General features: G+C 42.0%; 1 protein-coding gene across 2 annotated transcripts in view; it reads left to right on the top strand.

Annotated features, from left to right (window-relative positions):
* The window catches only part of ogdh.L (oxoglutarate dehydrogenase L homeolog), a 44,426-nt gene extending 26,665 nt beyond the window's left edge, over nucleotides 1–17,761 (top strand). For both annotated transcript variants that reach the window (XM_018250933.2, NM_001092226.1), the window contains 17 exon segments: nucleotides 30–176; nucleotides 1,671–1,761; nucleotides 6,527–6,706; nucleotides 6,787–6,915; nucleotides 7,202–7,381; nucleotides 8,339–8,491; nucleotides 8,571–8,673; nucleotides 11,268–11,396; nucleotides 11,724–11,874; nucleotides 12,097–12,224; nucleotides 13,185–13,363; nucleotides 13,498–13,569; nucleotides 14,769–14,894; nucleotides 15,044–15,116; nucleotides 15,248–15,411; nucleotides 15,583–15,737; nucleotides 15,823–17,761. In XM_018250933.2, coding sequence (XP_018106422.1) covers nucleotides 30–176; nucleotides 1,671–1,761; nucleotides 6,527–6,706; nucleotides 6,787–6,915; nucleotides 7,202–7,381; nucleotides 8,339–8,491; nucleotides 8,571–8,673; nucleotides 11,268–11,396; nucleotides 11,724–11,874; nucleotides 12,097–12,224; nucleotides 13,185–13,363; nucleotides 13,498–13,569; nucleotides 14,769–14,894; nucleotides 15,044–15,116; nucleotides 15,248–15,411; nucleotides 15,583–15,737; nucleotides 15,823–15,943 — 2,281 coding nt within the window. In that variant the 3' untranslated portion in view covers nucleotides 15,944–17,761.
* The last annotated feature ends 2,296 nt before the right edge of the window (nucleotides 17,762–20,057 follow it).

Raw genomic sequence — 20,057 nt, 5'->3', positions numbered from 1 at the left:
CTTTGGCATAATCTTTCTCTCCTGCAAAGGTTTGAAGAGTTTCTCCATCGCAAGTGGTCTTCTGAGAAGCGCTTTGGTTTGGAGGGGTGTGAGGTCTTGATACCTGCTCTGAAAACAATCATTGATAAATCAAGTGAAAATGGCGTGGATTATGTCATCATGGGGATGCCCCACAGGTACGTCCTACTTGTATATTTTCCCTTTAGTACATTGTAGCTGTGCTAACTCTGTTACCTGTCCACTGGATCCTTCTATACCAGTTTTTTCCAAAACACATCAGTTAATAGTGCTGCTCCAGCAGATTTCTGTTCTGAAATCCTTTTCTCAAAAGAGCAAACAAATGTTTTTATATTTAATTTTGAAATCTGACGTGGGGCTAGACATATTGTCCGTTTCCCAGCTGCCCCCAGTCATGTGACTTGTGCTCTGATAAACTTGAGTCACTCTTTAGGGTAAGGACACACGGGCAGATTCGGGGACAAATCTCCTCTTCGGGGTGACATTCTCCCAGAATTGCCTGCCCCTATCTTCCCATAATGAAAAATCGCCAGCTGGATGGCACTTGTGGCACTTCATTTTCCAAAGTCTGCCTGATGTTTTCTCGTTCCGAAGTCGTCTGAAGTTTCCCACTTCATTTTCGCTGCACTTCGGAAAACGAAGCACCCGCGAGCGATTTTCTTCATTATAGCCGGCGGGAATGTAGTTTGGGGAGATTGTCGCCCCGAAGAAGATGGGATTTGTTGCTGGGGAGACTAATCCCCCGAATCTGCCGTGTGTCCTTACCCTTACAAGTTGGAGTGATCTCACCCCTCTCCCCCCCCAGCAGCCTAACAACAGAACAATGGGAAGGTAACCAGATAGCAGCTCCATAACACAGGATACAGCTGCCTGGTCGATCTAAAGGTGCCCATACACTGAAAGATCCAAACGAGCGGATCTCCCTCCGATATGCCCACCTTGAGGTGGGCAATATCGGGCTGATCCGATCGTGGGCCCTAGGGCCCAACGATCGGATCCTAACGATGCCTAACAGGCGGTCGGATCGCGGGACCGCATCAACAAATAGATGCGGGCGCGATCCGACTGGATTTTTTGTCCCATTCGATCGAGATCTGGCCGACTTTCGGCCAGATCTCGATCGGTGAAGCCTGTCGGGGGGGGGGCCCCATACAAGGGCCAATAAGCTGCCGACACAGTCTGTATGTGTATGGCCGCCTTAAGAACTCGATAGTAAAATCCAGGTCCCGCTGCAACACATTTAGTTACGTTGAGTAGGAGAAACAGCCTGCCAGAAAGCAGTTCCATCCTAAAGTGCTGGCTCTTTCTGAAATCACATGACCAGACAAAATGACCTGAGATGCACCTACACACCAATATTACAACTAAAAAACATACACTTGCTGGTTCAGTAATGAAATTTTAAATTATAGAGTGAATTATTTGCAGTGTTAACAGTGTAATTTAGGAATAAAAAGTGCATCATTGTTATTGAGCCCTTTTAGTCTGTTGCACTTTCCCTCTACCATTTTTGTAGAAGAAATAATGCAAGGGCTAAATGGCTATACCCATAAACATCTGACCGATTCGTTGTCCCCAAAAACATGTTAAACTGTTCCTTCCCAGCAGTCAAGAGTACTTTGGTTACATAACAATTTCCATGTGTCTGGCAGGGGCCGACTGAATGTGCTGGCCAATGTGATTAGGAAAGAGCTGGAGCAGATTTTCTGTCAATTTGATTCCAAACTGGAAGCTACAGATGAGGTGAGTGACCCCCCCCTCCAATAAATAAAGATAGGGGAGAACCAATACCAAAAGGAGGGGTGGAAAAATTGGTTACGGTTAAATGGCTTCTATGATGAAACAACAGGGAGCCTTTTTTATTATCTGGTCAAAGTGGTCCCTGTTCAACTTGAGAGTCCATTTGAGTGCAGAACCAAGATACGTTCATTCTCCGTGTCATATCCAAGTTACTGTGCCCCACAGCAAATTTATTGTAGGCCCCACCTAAACTTTGGAAATAAGCTGCTTATATGTCCCATGTTTTTTTGGGTCCCTCATCATTTGCAGAGTCTGGTGTCTCTGTAGTTAAACCCAGGAGTGCATGCAACTGAATGAAAAAATTGATGAGAGCAATTCTAAGCACTTTTGCAATTTATATTCTATTAAGATATTAAGGGAAATATATACTGCTGATATGAATACATTTTGTTACAACAGCACCACCTGCTGGTCACTTTCCAGCCGTGATTTAATCGAGGAATTTGTCAGAGGAAAGAAAGCTGGCTGGTCTGACAAGTGAGAAGTTATCTGAGGTTTCTAATTTTTTTCCGAACAAGAGGAACATCAGACCAGCACACTTTCTCCTGACACCTTCCTTGATTGGATCACAGTTATAAACTGACCAGCAGGTGGTGCTGTAACAAAATGTAACTCATATTAACAGTACATATTTCCCTTAAAGGGCACCAATCATGACCAAAATCATTTACTTAATGAATTTAATTAAATACACTATGTGAAAGTTCAAGAAATCCGATTTTTAAAACAGTGAGAATTGTTTGTATAATGTAAATGATCAGCTCACTATTCCTTCTACAATATCTCCCCTATCTCCCCTGCAGTTCTAGCTGAGGCAGCCATCTTGGATTTCACTGGCTCCTCCTACCTATATCTTCCCAGCCAACTGCAGCTCTGAAATCTCGCACATGCTCAGTTGAAATTCCTTGTTGCTTATCAACCCTTCTAAGCTATTTTCAAATCAGCCAAGCCTGTGTGTTAGCTGCTGTTCAGTAGTGCTGCCACTTGCTGGAAGTTAGTGTGTGCCCTTCATTTGCATAATGACTTTACCAGCAGGGGACAAGAGAGGGAAATCTCCTGATACTTCTAGTGGAGGAGTTTACTTAAACAAGGCATTCTGGGTAGAATACTCAAAGCAGTGTTACAATCTGAGCATGCTCCTGAAATTTGCATATTAGAGTCTCTGTTATAGTCACAATATGGCCTCCCTCAGTGAAAGAACCCATTTGACAAAGTAAGGGATTTTTTTAAAACCTGCAGTTTTTTTAAAAAAAAAAAAAACTACATGTGGTTTGATTAAACGTGTTTAGCTTGTACTTGTCAGATTGTTAATATGTATTTGATTTTGGCTGTGATAGGTGCCCTTTAATATCTTGGAATAAAAAAGTGTATTTATACATATTTAATAGCACAAGAAAAGAAAGGCAGCACTCAATGTCTTTAAAGGGCATGTAAAGGCAAAAAAATAAAATCCCATTTTTACTTTTAATGAAAAAGAAATCGATCTCCAATATACTTTAATTAAAAAATGTGTTCTGTTTTTATAAGAAACCTGACTGTATGCAGTGCAATTTCCCCTTCATTTACTTGCTCTGACTGCTGTGGATAGGAAACTACAGATGGTCCCTAACTGCTCTGCAGGGAAACGATCATGCTTTCAAATGGCAGGTGGCAGCCCCTCTACCTTACTTCCCAGACCTCTAGCAGCTTTGTTTGTTTCCCTATAAAGCAGCCAGCGACTGTGTAGAGATTTGTATCCGCAGACCCAGTGCAGTTTGCATATTTTTATTTTTTTATTTTTTTTAAGGTAAGTTTTATTTCCTTTTTAAACACACATCAATCATACATACGACAGATAAATACATACGCAGACTAATCTATACAAGTTTGGCAGAAAGGATATAAGGCACAGGCTGTCACCAAGCATAATACAATAGTTATTGAGCAGTTGAGATGGACACTCTCAAACACAGATGACCTTTACAGCTGAAGGCTAGGATGGGACCCTCGAGGATATCTAGGATAGCAAACCATGATGGACTAAATAATAAGCGATGGACTAGACTGAGACTTACTATAGAGGGGTCGGGTAATTGTCATTCCATGAGCCCCCAACTTCAATGGTGTTCCCCTAACTTCGTAGGTGAGTTTATATAGGGGTACTACACAATTAATCAATTGGATCCAGCATACTTAGCTGGGATTATCTCTTCTAGGACCCCCAAAAGCCAAACAGTAGGTGTAATTACTCTCGGGAAGTCAAGGTTATCCGCTAGATAGTTTACTACTTGTGTCCAAAAGCTCAATATGTGGTGGCACTCCCAGATTAAATGGAAGAAATCCGCAGCCTGTTGGTGACACCTGGGACAGGAGTCACAAGGGATTTGGCCCATCTGTTTGAGTCGTACGGTAGTTATGTAAACATGGTGCATAATTTTATACTGTATTAGTTTGTCTTTCAATGATATCAGGCCAGTGTATATGTGTTCTGTTGCTTCATCCCAGTTATCTTGTTCAAGGCCTACAGTTTGCATATTCTGATTATTAATCAGTCTTACTGTATCAGATACTATGGCAGCTGTAATTTATGACGATCCTTAGGCTTAACCTCCCAACTGAAGCCCAGACCACACTGAGCATGTGCGTAGTCTTGGTCTTGCAAAAATGTTTAACAAAGTTACAAGATGACAGCCCCCTGCGGCCTACTTTGAAAGCCTAAATCATTTTGTTTTATTAGGCTTGTGGTGCAGTAAGTTCATGTATAGTATACAAAATATAGCATTTCTAGCATTATTCTATTTTAGACTTTACTTCCCCTTTAAGAGCAAGGTGTATTCAATCCATTATATTAAAGTGCAACATTCACTGACCTGTGTGACATAAAAAGTCCAGTGTCTTTTTTTTTTTCAAGCCTAGCAGTATAGTCAAACACTATTGGTCAACTCCAAAACTTAAAAAAGCCCCATACAGGAAGTGACAAAATACACAGTAACTTAGTAACCGCTATACACACGTTACACCTTGTTTTGTCATCACATTTCCCAGTGTTTGACTAAAGTGCCTCATCTTATTTGCAAACATATTGAAATATTAATACTAATAATTCTACCCAAAATAAATATTTTACAAAAAAAGTCTTATTTAATCCATTGGATGTCAATAATTTTAGTTTATGTATCCACTCTGTTTAAAGGAACAGCAACATCATCAAATTGTTTTAAAGTAACAAAAATATAATTACCAGCCCTGCGCTGGTAAAACTGGTGTGTTTGCTTCAGAAACACTACTATTTTTTTATATAAATAAGCTGCTGTGTAGCAATGGGGGCAGACATTCAAAGGAGAAAAGGCTCAGGTTACACAGCAGATAAGCTCTGTAGAACATAATGGTGTTATCTGTTATCCACTATTTAACCTGTGCCATATAGACTTTTTTCAATTTCCGCCAGTGCTACTCGGCAGCTTGTTTATATGAACTATAGTAGTGTTTCTGAAGCAAACAGATCAGTTTTACCAGTGCAGGGCAACAGTACATTATATTTTCATTACTTTAAAACACTTTTTGTTTTACTGTTCCTTTAAGTATGTCTCCTCCATATTTGAGGGGTGGAATTCCATCTAGAACCCTATGTTTTGGTTGGTCTGCATTATGCTCCAAAAATGTTTTGATACTGGCAACCTTATATTTCATAGTTAAATAGGGTTGAAAAAAAAAAGATGAAATCCAGCCTCCATACACACCCCTCCTTCCAGATTTCCCAGATTTATTGAGGAATTGTGTTGAGCTATGCGTGACTTGACCATCTGGTTAGTCTCTCCAAAGTAGATCAACCCTCATGGGCAAGTCAATATTACGTATTTAGAGACACACGTATAGTGTCCTCGTACTTGGGCCCTACAGCCTGTACCCTGATGTGCAAATTCCTTTCCTTTAATTACACGAGGGCATTGAGTGCAGCTTGAACAAGTGTTCGTGCCTACAAAATGTATCCATTTGCTTTTTTTGGTTTATTTGCCCTTGACGAGGTAACCATACTGCCTACAGCTTTACCTCTGTGAAACAAATAACGAATAGTGGTGGTGGTAAAAAAAAAAATCTATTTGAGGATAAGCCCGTTGCAGGATATACCAGGCTAAAAATCGTCCATGAGTTTCAGTTGGGATGCATTTATCTTTATCCGTTTTTCTTCCGCGTTTTCCCAATTTCTTTGTGCCTCCCGCAAGACAAAATCTGGATCTCTCCTTTCCTGAAACTTCTTTCACATCAGTTGCAGTTGTCTATGCTTTTCTTGAACATTAGTCACTATTCTATCTACCCTCGTCAACTGACTTATGGGAATCCATTTTTTTTATATGTTTTGGATGGTAACTACGGTAGTGTAGGATTTGGTTAGATCATTGGGCTTTGTGTAAACAGTTGGATTGCTCCGCCATAACACAAATATTGTTGATGTATCTCCACCATGCCATCAGAGGGAAGTATGGTGGATACGTGTGTGTGTATAGATAGAATAACACTTGCATCTGCTTTATATTCGCTTATTTTAAAGGTTTATTTCTCCTTTAAGTGCCTCTTCAAAGGTTGTAAATGTGTTCTATAACCTTGATAGTTAATTAGTGCCAGTAATTCCTCAAAAGAACATTTCAGGTGCTTTTTATTTGGCTCCCGTGTGCCCATGCAGTGGCATAAAAGGAACGGCTTGCCTTTCTCACCGGTCTATTGTTTGCAGGGCTCTGGAGACGTTAAGTACCACCTGGGAATGTATCACAGGAGGATAAACCGAGTGACTGACAGAAACATCACTCTGTCTTTGATGGCAAACCCCTCCCATCTGGAGGCAGCAGACCCTGTGGTCCAGGGAAAGACCAAAGCTGAGCAGTTCTACTGTGGAGACACAGAGGGCAAAAAGGTGACTAGAAGATGATGGCATGGACAAGGCTATATGTTTAAATATAGGTCTTTAAATAATGTGTCTCTCTGTGCCCACAGGTGATGTCCATCCTTTTGCATGGAGATGCTGCATTCGCTGGACAGGGCATTGTATATGAGACCTTTCACCTTAGTGACCTCCCATCCTACACTACACATGGCACTGTACACGTGGTGGTGAACAATCAGGTAGTGTATCCGTGGCTGTGCAGTTTATTCAGCATAATAGGGATATTGGCAGATAACTTTTAGTTTGTTCAGTCTGTGGCTTTCCAGCTATCCTGGGACCACATCTCCCACTGTTTTCTCTTGTCTGAGCTGAACAGTAGATGAGATCTAATAGTAGTGAAGTATATTGCAGCACCTGAGTGCAGGAATTCTTTCACTGTATTCCTTTGCATTCCTTCCTTTGCTTTCGTAAAGCGATGTTAAATAATAACACCTAAATCACTTGTGCTTAAACCTTCCTCTCCAGATTGGTTTCACCACTGATCCTCGAATGGCCCGTTCCTCCCCTTACCCAACAGATGTGGCCAGAGTGGTGAATGCCCCCATCTTCCACGTCAATGCAGATGACCCTGAAGCTGTGATGTATGTGTGTAATGTGGCTGCTGAATGGAGAAGCACCTTCCACAAGGATGTTGTAGTAGATCTGGTATGGGTTACAATTATTTAACCTGCTTCCCAACTTGCTACTGTCCCAACTGTTGCAGGAAGGCTTCCCAAAACTGAGATTTATCACTCCAAACACTCGTGATCTATTGCCAATCATGCACTTCAAGTAGATGTACACAGGGCGACTGCTAGACCTTAATCAGGCCCATACCAGTTTGCTTTTTGTAGTGTTTGTGATAGCTTTTAAAGGGATTCTGTCGTGATTTTTTCAGTGTACTTTTTAATTCTAAATTACACTGTTTACACTGCAAATAATTCATACTACAACATAAAATGTAATTCCTGAACCAACAAGTGTATTTTTTTAGTTGTAAAAATGGTGTGTAGTTGCCATCTCAGGTCATTAGAATGGAACTGCTTTTTGGCAGGCTATAGTTTCTCGACTGTAGGAGTCGCAGTGGGACCTGAATTTTACTATTGAGTGCTGTTCTTATATCTACCAGGCAGCTGTTAACTGGTTACCTTCCAATTGTTCTGTTGTTAGGCTGCTGGGAGGAAAGGGGTGGGCGGTGATATCACTCCAACTTGCAGTAAAGAGTGATTGAAGTTTATCACAGCACAAGTCACATGACTGGGGGCAGCTGGGAAACTGACAATATGTCTAGCCCCATGTCAGATTTCAAAACTAAATATATTAAAATAAAATCAGTTTGCTTTTTTGAGAAATGGATAGTGCAGAATTCTGCTGGAGTAGCACTATTAACTGATGTGTTTTCAAACAAAAAAAAACATTTTTTACCATGACAGTATGCCTTTAACACGAGCTCAAGAACCACAGTGGTCCCTTATGGCTGCTGCTGTAATGACAAGTTTAACAACCACTTGATTAGAATGAGTTCATTTATGCCACATGGAGGGTTTAATGGCAGCCTGTAGAGTGGCAAGTTCAAATCTCCCTGCTCACCTGACCGTATCTCTGGTCTCTCTGTGCAATTAGGTGTGTTACCGTAGGAATGGTCACAATGAGATGGATGAGCCCATGTTCACCCAGCCGCTCATGTACAAGCAGATTCGTAAGCAGAAGACAGTGCTACAGAAATATGCGGAGACCCTCGTCTCTCAGGGAGTGGTCAACCAATCGGAATATGAGGTACGTACCCAGCACAGCTTCCATTTGTTTTCAAGGAGTTGGGAGTAGACTGTCCTTCACACTGTGTCTTGTTCTACAGGAGGAAATTTCAAAATATGACAAAATTTGTGAAGAGGCGTTTGCCCGATCTAAAGATGAAAAGATCCTTCACATCAAGCACTGGCTGGACTCCCCCTGGCCTGGTATGTATCTGTTTACAGTTAAATGCACCACTGACATACAGAGCCACAATATCCTCATATATCACTTGCTTTATGGCCTTCTATTGGTTTCATGCAAGAACAGCCCTACTGGGTGTATGTTAATAACAGCATAGAAATACAGCAAGATTTCACTCTCTGCATTTGGCTTTGGGGATCCCCTTGGCTATACAGCCTAGTAGATTGTTATTATGGGAGACGTAGACCATGTTGCTTCTGCTTTCACAGTCACTTTTCTTTTTCAAAATTAATCAGTTAATAGTGCTGCTCCTGCAGAATTCTGCAATGAAATCCATTTCTCAAAAGAGCAAACAGATTTTTTTATATTTCATTTTGAAATCTGACATGGGGCTAGACATATTGTCCGTTTCCCAGCTGCCCCCAGTCATGTGATTTGTGCTCTAAAAAAACTTCAGTCACTCTTTACTGCTGTACAGTAAAAGTAAAGCTGGCCATAGATGTAAAAATATTTAAAAGATCTTTTTGTTCCCGTGAGACCACGATTATCTCGAAACCATCATTTAAATGTACGATGAGTCCATCAACTAAAAAGACCATTTCAGGAGATATTGCCAGGAATATTGAGGGTAGCTGCCTGCTTGGACCTGCAAACATAGATTGCACTGGGACCGATCATTTTTAACCTATCCAATCAATCTTCTGACAGATGTCGGACGAAAAAATTGTAAGATGTATGATTGTTCGAATACCACTTAATTTTTCGACAATTTGTCGGATTTTGCAAAAATTGTTCGTTCACCAAAGAAAAATCTTTGCGTCTATGGGGACCTTAAGTTGGAGTGATATCACCCCCTCCCTTCCCCCCCCCCCCCCCCCCCCCAGCAGCCTAACAATGGGAAAGTAACCAGATCTAACAGGCAGATGTTATTTTGTGCCAGGGAGCTGCTAAGAACAACACTCAATAGTAAAATCCATGTCCCACTGAGACACATTCAGTTACATTGAGTAGGAGAAACGGCAGCCTGTCAGAAAGCAGTTCCATCCTAAAGTGCTGGCTCTTTCTGAAAAGCACATGACCAGGCAACATGACCTGAGATGCACCTACACACCAATATTACAACTAAAAAAATACACTTGTTGGTTCAGGAATGACATTTTATATTGTAGAGTGAGTTATTTGCAGTGTAAACAGTGTAATTTAGAAATAAAAACGACCTCATAAAAATCATGACTGAAGCTCTGGGATTCTTTGCTGTGACCTTCCACTTCTATTACCCTGGGGAAACAGAGGGCTTTTCCCTTGAAACTGTTTGTGTTAGATCTGGGTGTTCATTTGCTCACTGGGACTAAAAGAACATCATGTACTCACTGGTATTTCCAGGAAAGCTGTGCTCAAGGCAGGGAAGGGGTTTCTCCAGAAACAAGTCTCTTAGAGAGAGAATCACGCCTCTGCTCACAAGTGTCTTGTGTCTATGGAAAAAAGTTGTTCGTCTGATCATTGCCAAACATTTCTAAGAAAAAATACCATCCCATGTTGTAGGAGAGAGAAAAGACTGGGAATGCAGGAGCTGAAGATCAGAGTAAGCCAAACTGAAATGGGAACTATTGTGAAAATGAAAATGTAAAATATTAGCTTCAACATACTGAAATAAGAAACGTTCTAAATACAATCAATTAAAAATTCTGTACCGTTTCTGAAATAATCAAGTTTATCTTCACTATCCCTCTCTCAGCATCTGTTTCTCTTCATTCTGTCTTCATGCAGCAGTTGGGTGTCAGATAATCATTGACAGTTCGTTCCAATATATCTTATAGGGGGGCTCCTTTTGCCTAGCAGATGTATTAGAGCTCACTCTATTAAAATCACCAGACATCATGTCTCTCTACATGCAGAATTTGTGCAAAATGCAGCGATTTTGTTTGTACTGTAATCCGTTATTTGAATGAGCTGTAATACATCTGCTAGGAAAGGAGCCCCCCTATAAGATAAATTGGATCTAACTGTCAATGAATATCCGACACCCAACAAGAAGAGAGAATGAAGAGAAACACATGCTGCGAGAGGAATAGTGAGGATAAACTTGATTATTCCAGAAACAATGCAGACTTTTTTGATTGTATTTAGAAAGTTTCTTATTTCAGTATAAGGCTTATAAAACATTTTTATTTTTGCGATCGTTTACTTGAAGCTCTCTTGCAAATGTATTGGTATAACCTGAGGCTCTAGGCCCAATCCCACAGTATAGAGGGCAGAGGCTTAATATTTGTTTTGCTAAAAAGTCAAAAAGACTGTCTGCGACCCACCTGCTATCAGCACTAGCTATGTGGCATCCTTCCTGGCCATTGATCTCTACATCAGCCCAACTGTCACACTGAAAATCAATCTTCTGCATTCTGGCTTTGGCACAATCCTTGTTCTGTTCCTTCTAATGATTAGCCTTCTGTCCTAACTTCTGAAGAGAGAGGGTCCCATATTAAATATAGTATACAGCCCATGAGTTTTGTGATGTAACACTTTGTCCTGTGATGTAACATGATTTTTTTTTCTACTGTAATTGAGGTTGGCATCTTGTCATTTCCATAGCCGGGCCATTGACAATGTTTACTTTTTGCAGGTTTTTTCACCCTGGACGGGCAGCCCCGCAGCATGACCTGCCCTTCTACTGGCCTCAGTGAGGAGGAATTGACGCACATCGGAAATGTGGCCAGCTCTGTGCCTGTGGAGGATTTCACAATACATGGAGGTAACGTAGTGTGACTTGAGTTGGATCCATTTGTATGTGTCTGTTTAGTACAAATTACATTGTACAGATCTGTAGCTTTCTCCACCTCTTGCCTGTTTCTAAGAAATATGTTGTCCAAAAACGCACTGCCAGCTCGGTTCGGAATAAGAGTGCAACTTTCCTCAATCAGGTCCCCAGTATCCTGATATATATAAATCAAATTGTTGGGAAATGAGCATATCAATGCTGTGGTTTTCCTTTTAGTAGCCGACTGCTCTTGCCTGTTCCTCACCTTTGCTTGGCATAGCACAACTGCCAGTTATATTTCAAGCATTTGCTTTCTGTCAGGTCTCAGCCGTATACTTAAAGGTCGTGGGGAGATGGTAAAGAACAGGACCGTGGATTGGGCCCTTGCCGAGTACATGTCGTTGGGCTCCTTGCTTAAAGAAGGCATCCATATCCGACTGAGTGGGCAAGATGTAGAGAGAGGCACCTTCAGGTACTATTCATAATATTTATTTCATAATATCCCGGCTGTGGGGTTACATACTCACAATTGCTGCCTGCACACACCTACATGTGATTGACTTGGAATAATCCAGGTCGTGTACACTTCCGAAATTTGTTTCATCTGTTCTGTTTGTCCATGAGTAAATCCGTGCATCACCGCTCCACATCAACTGCTCATGAGAAAACCTCTGCTCTCCCTATTGTCCCTCAGTCACCGGCACCATGTGTTGCATGATCAAAACGTGGACAAGAGGACTTGCATCCCAATGAATCACCTGTGGCCTAACCAGGCTCCTTACACTGTGTGCAACAGCTCCTTGTCTGAATACGGGGTGCTAGGTACGTATAGGAGAAACCAGCAGAGTTCATGGGATGTGCCAGATAGGGTCTCTTGATTATTTTGTATTTTCTGGATTTTTAAAGGAGACAAATAGGATAAACCAATCGGATATTTGCTTTTGTTTTCTAACTTGTAGGTGACTGTTGAAATCTAATTGTTGATTGGCTGCTATGGGCAACATCACAATGATGTTTTTCTGTTATGTTTTATACAGCATGATAGATGCAATGACTCGTAGCAACCAATCAGCAAGTAGCATTTACTGTTAAAAGCAGACATCTTATTGGTTACTGCACACGGGCAAACTAATTGCCTTTTGTTATGTATGGGGGGTAGAGTATATTACTTTGGTAAATGATGGGAATGCATATCTGTGAATCTCTGTATATAGAGGACTGGCCTAGTATTTGAACAATCTACCAAAGGTTGACCAGACTTGTGAAGTCTCAGAGAGTTGAGCCTCTGTAGCAAAAATTCTAGGAAGGAAGTCAACAATGCCCTGTAACGTAAGAACGATGTACAGGGTCGGACTGGGGGGCCTGGGGCCCACCGGGGCTGCTGTCCCAGGGCCCCCCCACCGGCGCCAGCGAGATGGGCTGCGTGAGCGCCCCGGCGCGATGCGCAGCTTGTGAGTGTGCAGCATGTGTGCTTGAACGAGAGGAATATTCTTGCTGCGGGTGGTCACGGTAGGAAGAGACCACGAAGTGCAGATCTGGTCCGGCAGGGCCCACAAGAGCCTGGAGCCCACAGAGTTTTTTCCCAGTGTCCAACCGGCCCAGTCTGACCCTGAGCATGTATTCTGAGATTAGGATCAGTAGTTATGTTTTTACAATAGTGTGTGGATATGGATAAACTGCTGCTAAATATCTTGATAGACAGAGATACTGGGAGTATTTGTTCCCACCAAAATTCTAATCCTGTGACTTTTTGTCCTTTTCTCACTCCCATCCATTTTCTAGGGTTTGAGCTGGGATTTGCCATGGCGAGCCCAAATGCCTTGGTTTTGTGGGAGGCCCAGTTTGGAGATTTCCACAACACGGCGCAATGTATCATCGACCAGTTTGTTTGTCCAGGTCAAGCCAAGTGGGTGCGGCAGAATGGAATTGTATTGCTGCTGCCACATGGAATGGAGGGCATGGTAAGTAGGATTATTCATGGGCATGTTCATCAGGGTTGTATCAGTGGTGAACCCGTGCCCTGCAGATTTCGGTTTAGTTCTGGTACTGCCAGAAGTACACTTTGATGCACTGATTCTTTTATTCCCCCCCGTAGGGTCCAGAACATTCCTCCGCCAGACCAGAACGTTTCTTGCAGATGTGCAACGATGACTCCGATGTGTGGCCTGTAAGATTGTAACTGGATTTATAAACAATATGGATATGTTATGAGCCAAAGTTTGCACACACGGCCTGAATACCAACAAAATAGCAGCTACTTAACTCGTACAGCAAGATGGCTGCAGTCCTGTGTGTTGTGAGATGTGGGCAGCTGTTTGCCAATATGTCCTTATTGTTTCTTTCAGTATCCAGCTGGGGGGGGGAGGGGGTACCTAAGTGATTTTTAGTAAGCAGAAATGGAAATAATATCCCTTTAAATTAGATGCTTGTGGCCAGGAGCCAATAGCAAGACTGAAGGAACAGTAACACCGAAAAATGAAAGTGTTTTAAAGGAACAACAATATAATATACTGTTGCCCTGCACTGGTACAATTGGTGTGTTTGCTTCAGAAACACTACTATAGTTTATATAAACCAGCTGCTGTGTAGCCATGGGGGCAGCCATTCAAGCTCAGGATACACAGTAGATAACAGATGAGTTCTGAAGAATCCCATGTATTCAACAAAGTTCATCTATAATCTGTGTATCCTGTGCCTTTTTTCCTTTTTTGGCTTTGAATGGCTGCCCCCATGGCTACACAGCAGCTTATTTATATAAACTATAATGGTCTCTCTGAAGAAAACATACCATTTGTACAAGTGCAGGGCAACAGTACATTATATTTTCATTACTACCACCTTCATTTTTCGCTGTTACTGTTCCTTTAATAATCAGAATAGGCAGACTGCACTGGGTCCTTATGTGGATTTTATAGTTTTTGTATTGTTTCATACAAACTGTCTCCAACTCTGCAGAACCAGTGGCTGCAGCAAAATAATCCTCCAAATAGAATCCCAGTTTATCTGTTTAAATCTGGCTCCATCTTTGTTCCTGCAGCTGGAGTTGGAAACCATAAAGGGGATGTAAAGGCAAAAGTAAAATCCAATGCAAATCTCTACACAGTCACCGGCTGCTCTACAGGGAAACCAATAAAGCTGCTTGAGTTCTGCATGGCTGGGAAGGCCGTTTGAATGTATGATAGTTTCCCTGCAGAGCAGTAAGGGACTGTCTGAAGTTTCCTATCCACCGCAGTCCGAGCAAGTAAAACAGAGGGAATTTCACTGCATACAGTCAGGTTTCTTATAAAAACGGACGGTACACATTTTTGAATTCAGTATATTGGAGATAGGTTTCTTTTTCATTATCATTCCTTTGTTTCCCTGCAGAAAGCCTCTGAAGACTTCGCTGTACGCCAGCTTTATGACTGCAACTGGATTGTTGTCAACTGCTCCACTCCAGCCAATTTCTTCCATGTGATTCGCAGGCAGATCCTGTTGCCTTTCCGCAAACCGGTATGTGCTCCACCTCCCCTTCTCACTTTCTATATAGCGATGCAATCGCTCTCGTTCCTGCCCAGTGACTGATAGCTGGTTCTGTTACGCCAGTCCTCCTCCTCCTCCTCCTCCTCCTCAATAGTTTCCCTTGTTGGTCTCTCTCACAGCTGATTGTCTTCACTCCCAAGTCCCTCCTGCGCCACCCTGAAGCCAGGTCCAGTTTTGATGATATGTTGGCTGGTAAGTTGTCATAACAAAGACATTATTCTTCCATTTTCCTGTGGATAATAACATTGCAGCATTGCTACTAACGGGCAGCTTTGTTATATGAAACGGAGCAGAAACCTCATCCCTTTTGGTTTGTTCCGCAGGCACTCATTTTGAGAGAATTATCCCAGATGCAGGCCCCGCCTCCCAGAACCCGGAGGGGGTGAAGCGCTTGATTTTCTGCGCAGGGAAGGTGTACTATGATCTGACTAAAGAGCGCTCAGGCCGTGGCATGGAAGGGGACGTGGCCATCACTCGTGTTGAGCAGGTGAATGGGATGCGGGTGTTACTTCTGGCGGCACTGGGATGTGCTGGGTACATTGGCATCTGTCCATCCTTATCCTGTGACATTGTCATGGAGACGCAATTCCCTCCCCTTACACTCACACTCAGGCTTATTTTAGGGCAGCTACACTTACTCTTTTACTTATTCTTCCAGTTGTCTCCATTCCCGTTTGACCTTGTGGAGAAGGAAGTGCAGAAATATCCCAATGCCGACTTGGTTTGGTGCCAGGAAGAGCACAAGAACCAGGGGTATTACGACTACGTGAAGCCCAGGCTACGCACTACAATACACCGCGCTAAGCCTGTCTGGTGAGCATCTAACCAATAGACTACAATGAGTTGTAAATGTCTGCACTTGTTGCGTCACTTTTAATTTGTTCATCCCTTGTCTCAGGTACGCTGGGCGTGATCCTGCCGCTGCCCCCGCCACCGGCAACAAGAAAACCCACCTGACTGAACTGAAACGTCTGCTCGATACTTCGTTCAACTTGGATTCTTTTAAGGGCCACTCTTAGACCTGCACCTACTTCTCTCCTTTTGCACTCCCTGACTCTTCATCTGTACATTCACCGGGGACTCTCCATGTCTTTGCTTGTCCTTGGCAGAGAAGGTTTTCTAACTGTCATTTACTTTTGTTTCTTGCTGCTATCAATGTCCCCCCCAACACAAGATTATCTACAGGTAGTGGAGGAGAGGGGATGTGGTTGGTACCCATACGCGTCTGCCATTACCTCAATGTTTTTGATTCCTTTTAAAATTGTGTTAGTTGCGCAGAACAATTGGCATGAAGTCGCCCGCTATTTTAATCCAGGATGTCTGAATTGCAACTCTGAGCGTTGAAAGCTGGCAGTTGTAGTTCAGCGGCTGGAGAGACAAGTTGGTTGTCTTTGTTTTAAATAAAGGATTCCTGCCAGTCTTTTAATGTCCTTCACTGCTGGCTGGTCCTGCAAGGCACTGGATAGGGTTTATATAATAAATAAAGTACCCCCTATTGTAAATTATAAGGATATTATAAGTCACTGAGGAGTTCCATGACCATATAATACATATACAGGTCATGGAACTCCGAGGTGACTTCTAATATCCTCATATTTTCAAACAAGGGGTACTTTATTATAATACACAAGTTTCAGTGAGTCATGTGACAAATGACATTACTAGTCACCGTTTATAACTGATGACATCACTAGTCACCGTTTATAAGGATATAATTAACAAGATATTCATGGCTTTTGTGTATTATATGACAGATTATTGCAATGGGCTGTTGGACTATTGAGGCAGAATGGGTTATTGTAGCCCCACATTTTTGCACAGCCCGTTTTGTATATTGATACAATTGTTGCTGTACAGAGGCGTGTCCTTGGTTTTAGGCAATATTCAGCATGAGTTGTTTTCTCTCCATAGTTATTTAACATGTTGTGTAAATAGCTTGCAGAACTGTTTACATGGATAAATATTTTACCAGATTTCCTGACCCCCCCCCCCCTTTTATTTAAATAAGAATGACCTGTTCTCGAGTGAATACCGATATGGCTTTACAGGCTCTTCTATTATCATGCGGGAGGGGGGAATTGTAGTGTAAGGTAAATAGCCGGTGTTTGGATTTTAACCCTCTATCTTCCCAGCCTCTATCAGGAGGTTGAATTTTTATATGCAGCTAGAAACCTTTATACAGCCCCCCCCATGCATGGGCCAATAAAAGCTGCCTACAGACGGCAGCTTATTGGCCCGTGCATGGAGCCATCCCACTGGCTTCCCCAATCGATATCTGGCTGAAAGTCAGGGTAAAAAAAACGCGTTGCCTCGCTGCCGCATCTATTCGTGTATGTGGTCCCACAATCCGATCGCCAGTACCGGATCCATTATGATCCGATCATTGGGCCCTAGGACCCACGATTGGATCAGCCCGATATCGCCCACTTTAATGTGGGCATATCGGGTCACCAAACGAGCGGATCTCTACATTTATAGCCACCTTAAGAGAAGGGGGATCATTGCAAATCATCGTCTTGGCAAAGGATTCTGGGTAACACATCAGCCATCCTTTTAGCTATCCGTGTACTTTTGCACTTTTTTTTTTTTTTTTTACAAATACCCAGCATTCTTTGCTGTCTTAACCCATTCTCTGCCATCCCTAGTTCCCGTGGTTGATATAAATTACGCAGCAGCCCCTTTACAGCGACATGTGCCAAATTGTGCTCCCCAAACGCAGGAGGAAGAAACAAAAACAAGCGTGCCCCAGGAACCAATCGAGCGAAAGGATTTTATAAGAAGGCCACTGACAAAAACAATCTTATTTATTTTGTTAAATAAAAAAAAATCTACGTTTACAAAAGTGTCGCTTTTTATTCTATTAAAGCAGCTGGCAGTTTAGGCAAACCCAGTGTGAAGTGTAAGCTCATGTGACTAGAGCATTACAATGAGGGTGACTTGTTTTCAAACCCCATTATTCATATGAAAATAAGGGTTTGGTTTCCATAGGAATACATGGCACTTGGGCACACCTATTCCTTTACTTCTATTAATTGCTGCTTCTCCAGGAACAAAGCCCTCCCCCATTGGATTATCTGTGGGTCACACTGACCAAGCCAACGCCCAGTAATGATCCTTTAAAGTTGTCCACAGCAGGTCACCATCTTGGATTTTGTTAGTCCCAGCTCTGAGTGTCAGTGACTCTGCACATGCTCCGTGTGCTCTGGGCTTTTGGTTAGGGGTCCTAGGAAAGCCTAAAAACATCAAGTGAGGTGGGGGTCTGTTATAGATACTGAGGCTACACTCGTTTCTACGCTGCCATTTAAGTGAATTAGTTATTAATCAGCCGCATATTGTAACATTTATATTGTGAGTGGATCCCCAACGCTACAAGGGCATCTTCAGATTTACAGATCTTTGCTGCTAAAGGTCATAAATAAGGGGCTTAAACATGGTGGTTGTCAACAGCATAGGCTTGGGCCGTGTGAGTAGTTTGGCCAGCTTTCACTTGGCACTTTATAAATACAAAATAATTGAACCCTTAGTGATGGCCATTCATCTGATTTGATTCGTGGGTTGCCTTTTTCTTTAAGATGGACAGCAATAACTTAAAGTGGTGGTTTATCTTTAACTTTTAGTATGTAATAGATTGGCCCATTCTATGCATCTTTTCAATCTGTCTTCATTATTTATTTTTTTATCGTTTTTGAACTATTTGCCTTTTTCTTCTGACTCTTTGAAGCTTTCAAATGGGGGTCACTGACCCCCATCTAAAAACAAATGCTCTGTAAGGCTACAAATATATTGTTATTGCTAATTTTTATTCCTCGTCTTTCTATTCAGGCCTCTCCTATTCATATTCCAGTCTCTTCTTCAAATCAATGCATGGTTGCTAGGGTAATTTAGACCCTAGCAACCAGATGGCTGAAATTGGAAACGAGAGCTGCTGAATAAAAAACGTAAAAAGCACAAATAATAAAAAATTAAAACCAATTGCAGATTGTCTCAGAATGTGGTTATTCTTTTATTAGTCGACTACTTGTACACGACATGTTTTGGGCCTATGTGCCCTTTATCAAGTTTCCTTTTAAACCCCTTTGTTCACGTTTGAGTTAACATTATCTGATGTAGAGTGATATTCAAGACTTTTTGCATTTGGTTTTAATTTATTTTGTGGATTTTGAGTTATTTAGCTTTTTATTTAGCAGCATTCCGGTTTGCAATTTCAGTAATCTGGTTGCTAGGGTCCAAATTACCCTAGCAACCATAAATTGATACGAATAAAGAGACCCGAATAGGAGAGGCCTGAATAGAAAGATGAGGGATAGAAAGTAGTAATAACAAATGTTTAGCCTTACGAGGCATTTTTTTTTTTTTTTTTTTTTTTTTTTTTAAAATGGGGTCAGTGACCTCCACTTTAAAGTTGGAAAGAGTCAGACAAATAATGAAGAGCTTAGAATTCTATAACATATGAAATGTTAATGTAACGGCGAGTGAGCCCTTTAAATGAAAAATGGAAATCCTTGCAACAAATTGATGTAATTGAAAAGTTTCGATTGGTTCATTCTATAAGATAACTTGTTACACCCTCCATGACATGTAAAACCAAACCATACAATCTACGGAGTAGTTGCAACAATGCAGAACCACAGAGATGTACCTCCCATTAGTAACGGAATAACCACAGCTTGGTAACAAAAAGATGAACCACAAAAGAGCCCACGGTATGAGAATACTAAATTATTGCAGAAACACAACAGCATGATTACTTGTGTGGTTGCAACAAGCAAAATATTGCAAAAAATACCCGCAGTATTACTACACTGGTTAGTTGCCGTATGAGATAAACGATGAGCCAGGCTATAGGACAAAAGAAAGACTTTCCACAGACCAGTTTGTAGTTCCGACATTGTCCTCCAGACACACCGAAGTGACAGGAGTGAATAAGCCTTGGCGTTTGAATAATGGCTTTCATGAAGTCGTTTGGTTATTAAGCTTTAGCAGCAGCCGGTGAAACCAAAACCCACACCAGGCTGAAAAGGAACAGTATAACCTCTCATTGTGTTCAGAGAGTTTCCCTAAGGGCTCTTACAGAAGAGCGTTTGAAGCTGCGCTCCCCTGCGTTACGTTTTTATGCGTTCAGCCGCAGGGGAG

This window comes from Xenopus laevis, chromosome 3L (assembly GCF_017654675.1).
Source record: "Xenopus laevis strain J_2021 chromosome 3L, Xenopus_laevis_v10.1, whole genome shotgun sequence".
NCBI lineage: Eukaryota > Metazoa > Chordata > Amphibia > Anura > Pipidae > Xenopus > Xenopus laevis.
The sequence above is the reverse complement of the archived record's forward strand: the minus strand, read 5'-3'. Positions and strand labels throughout refer to the sequence as shown.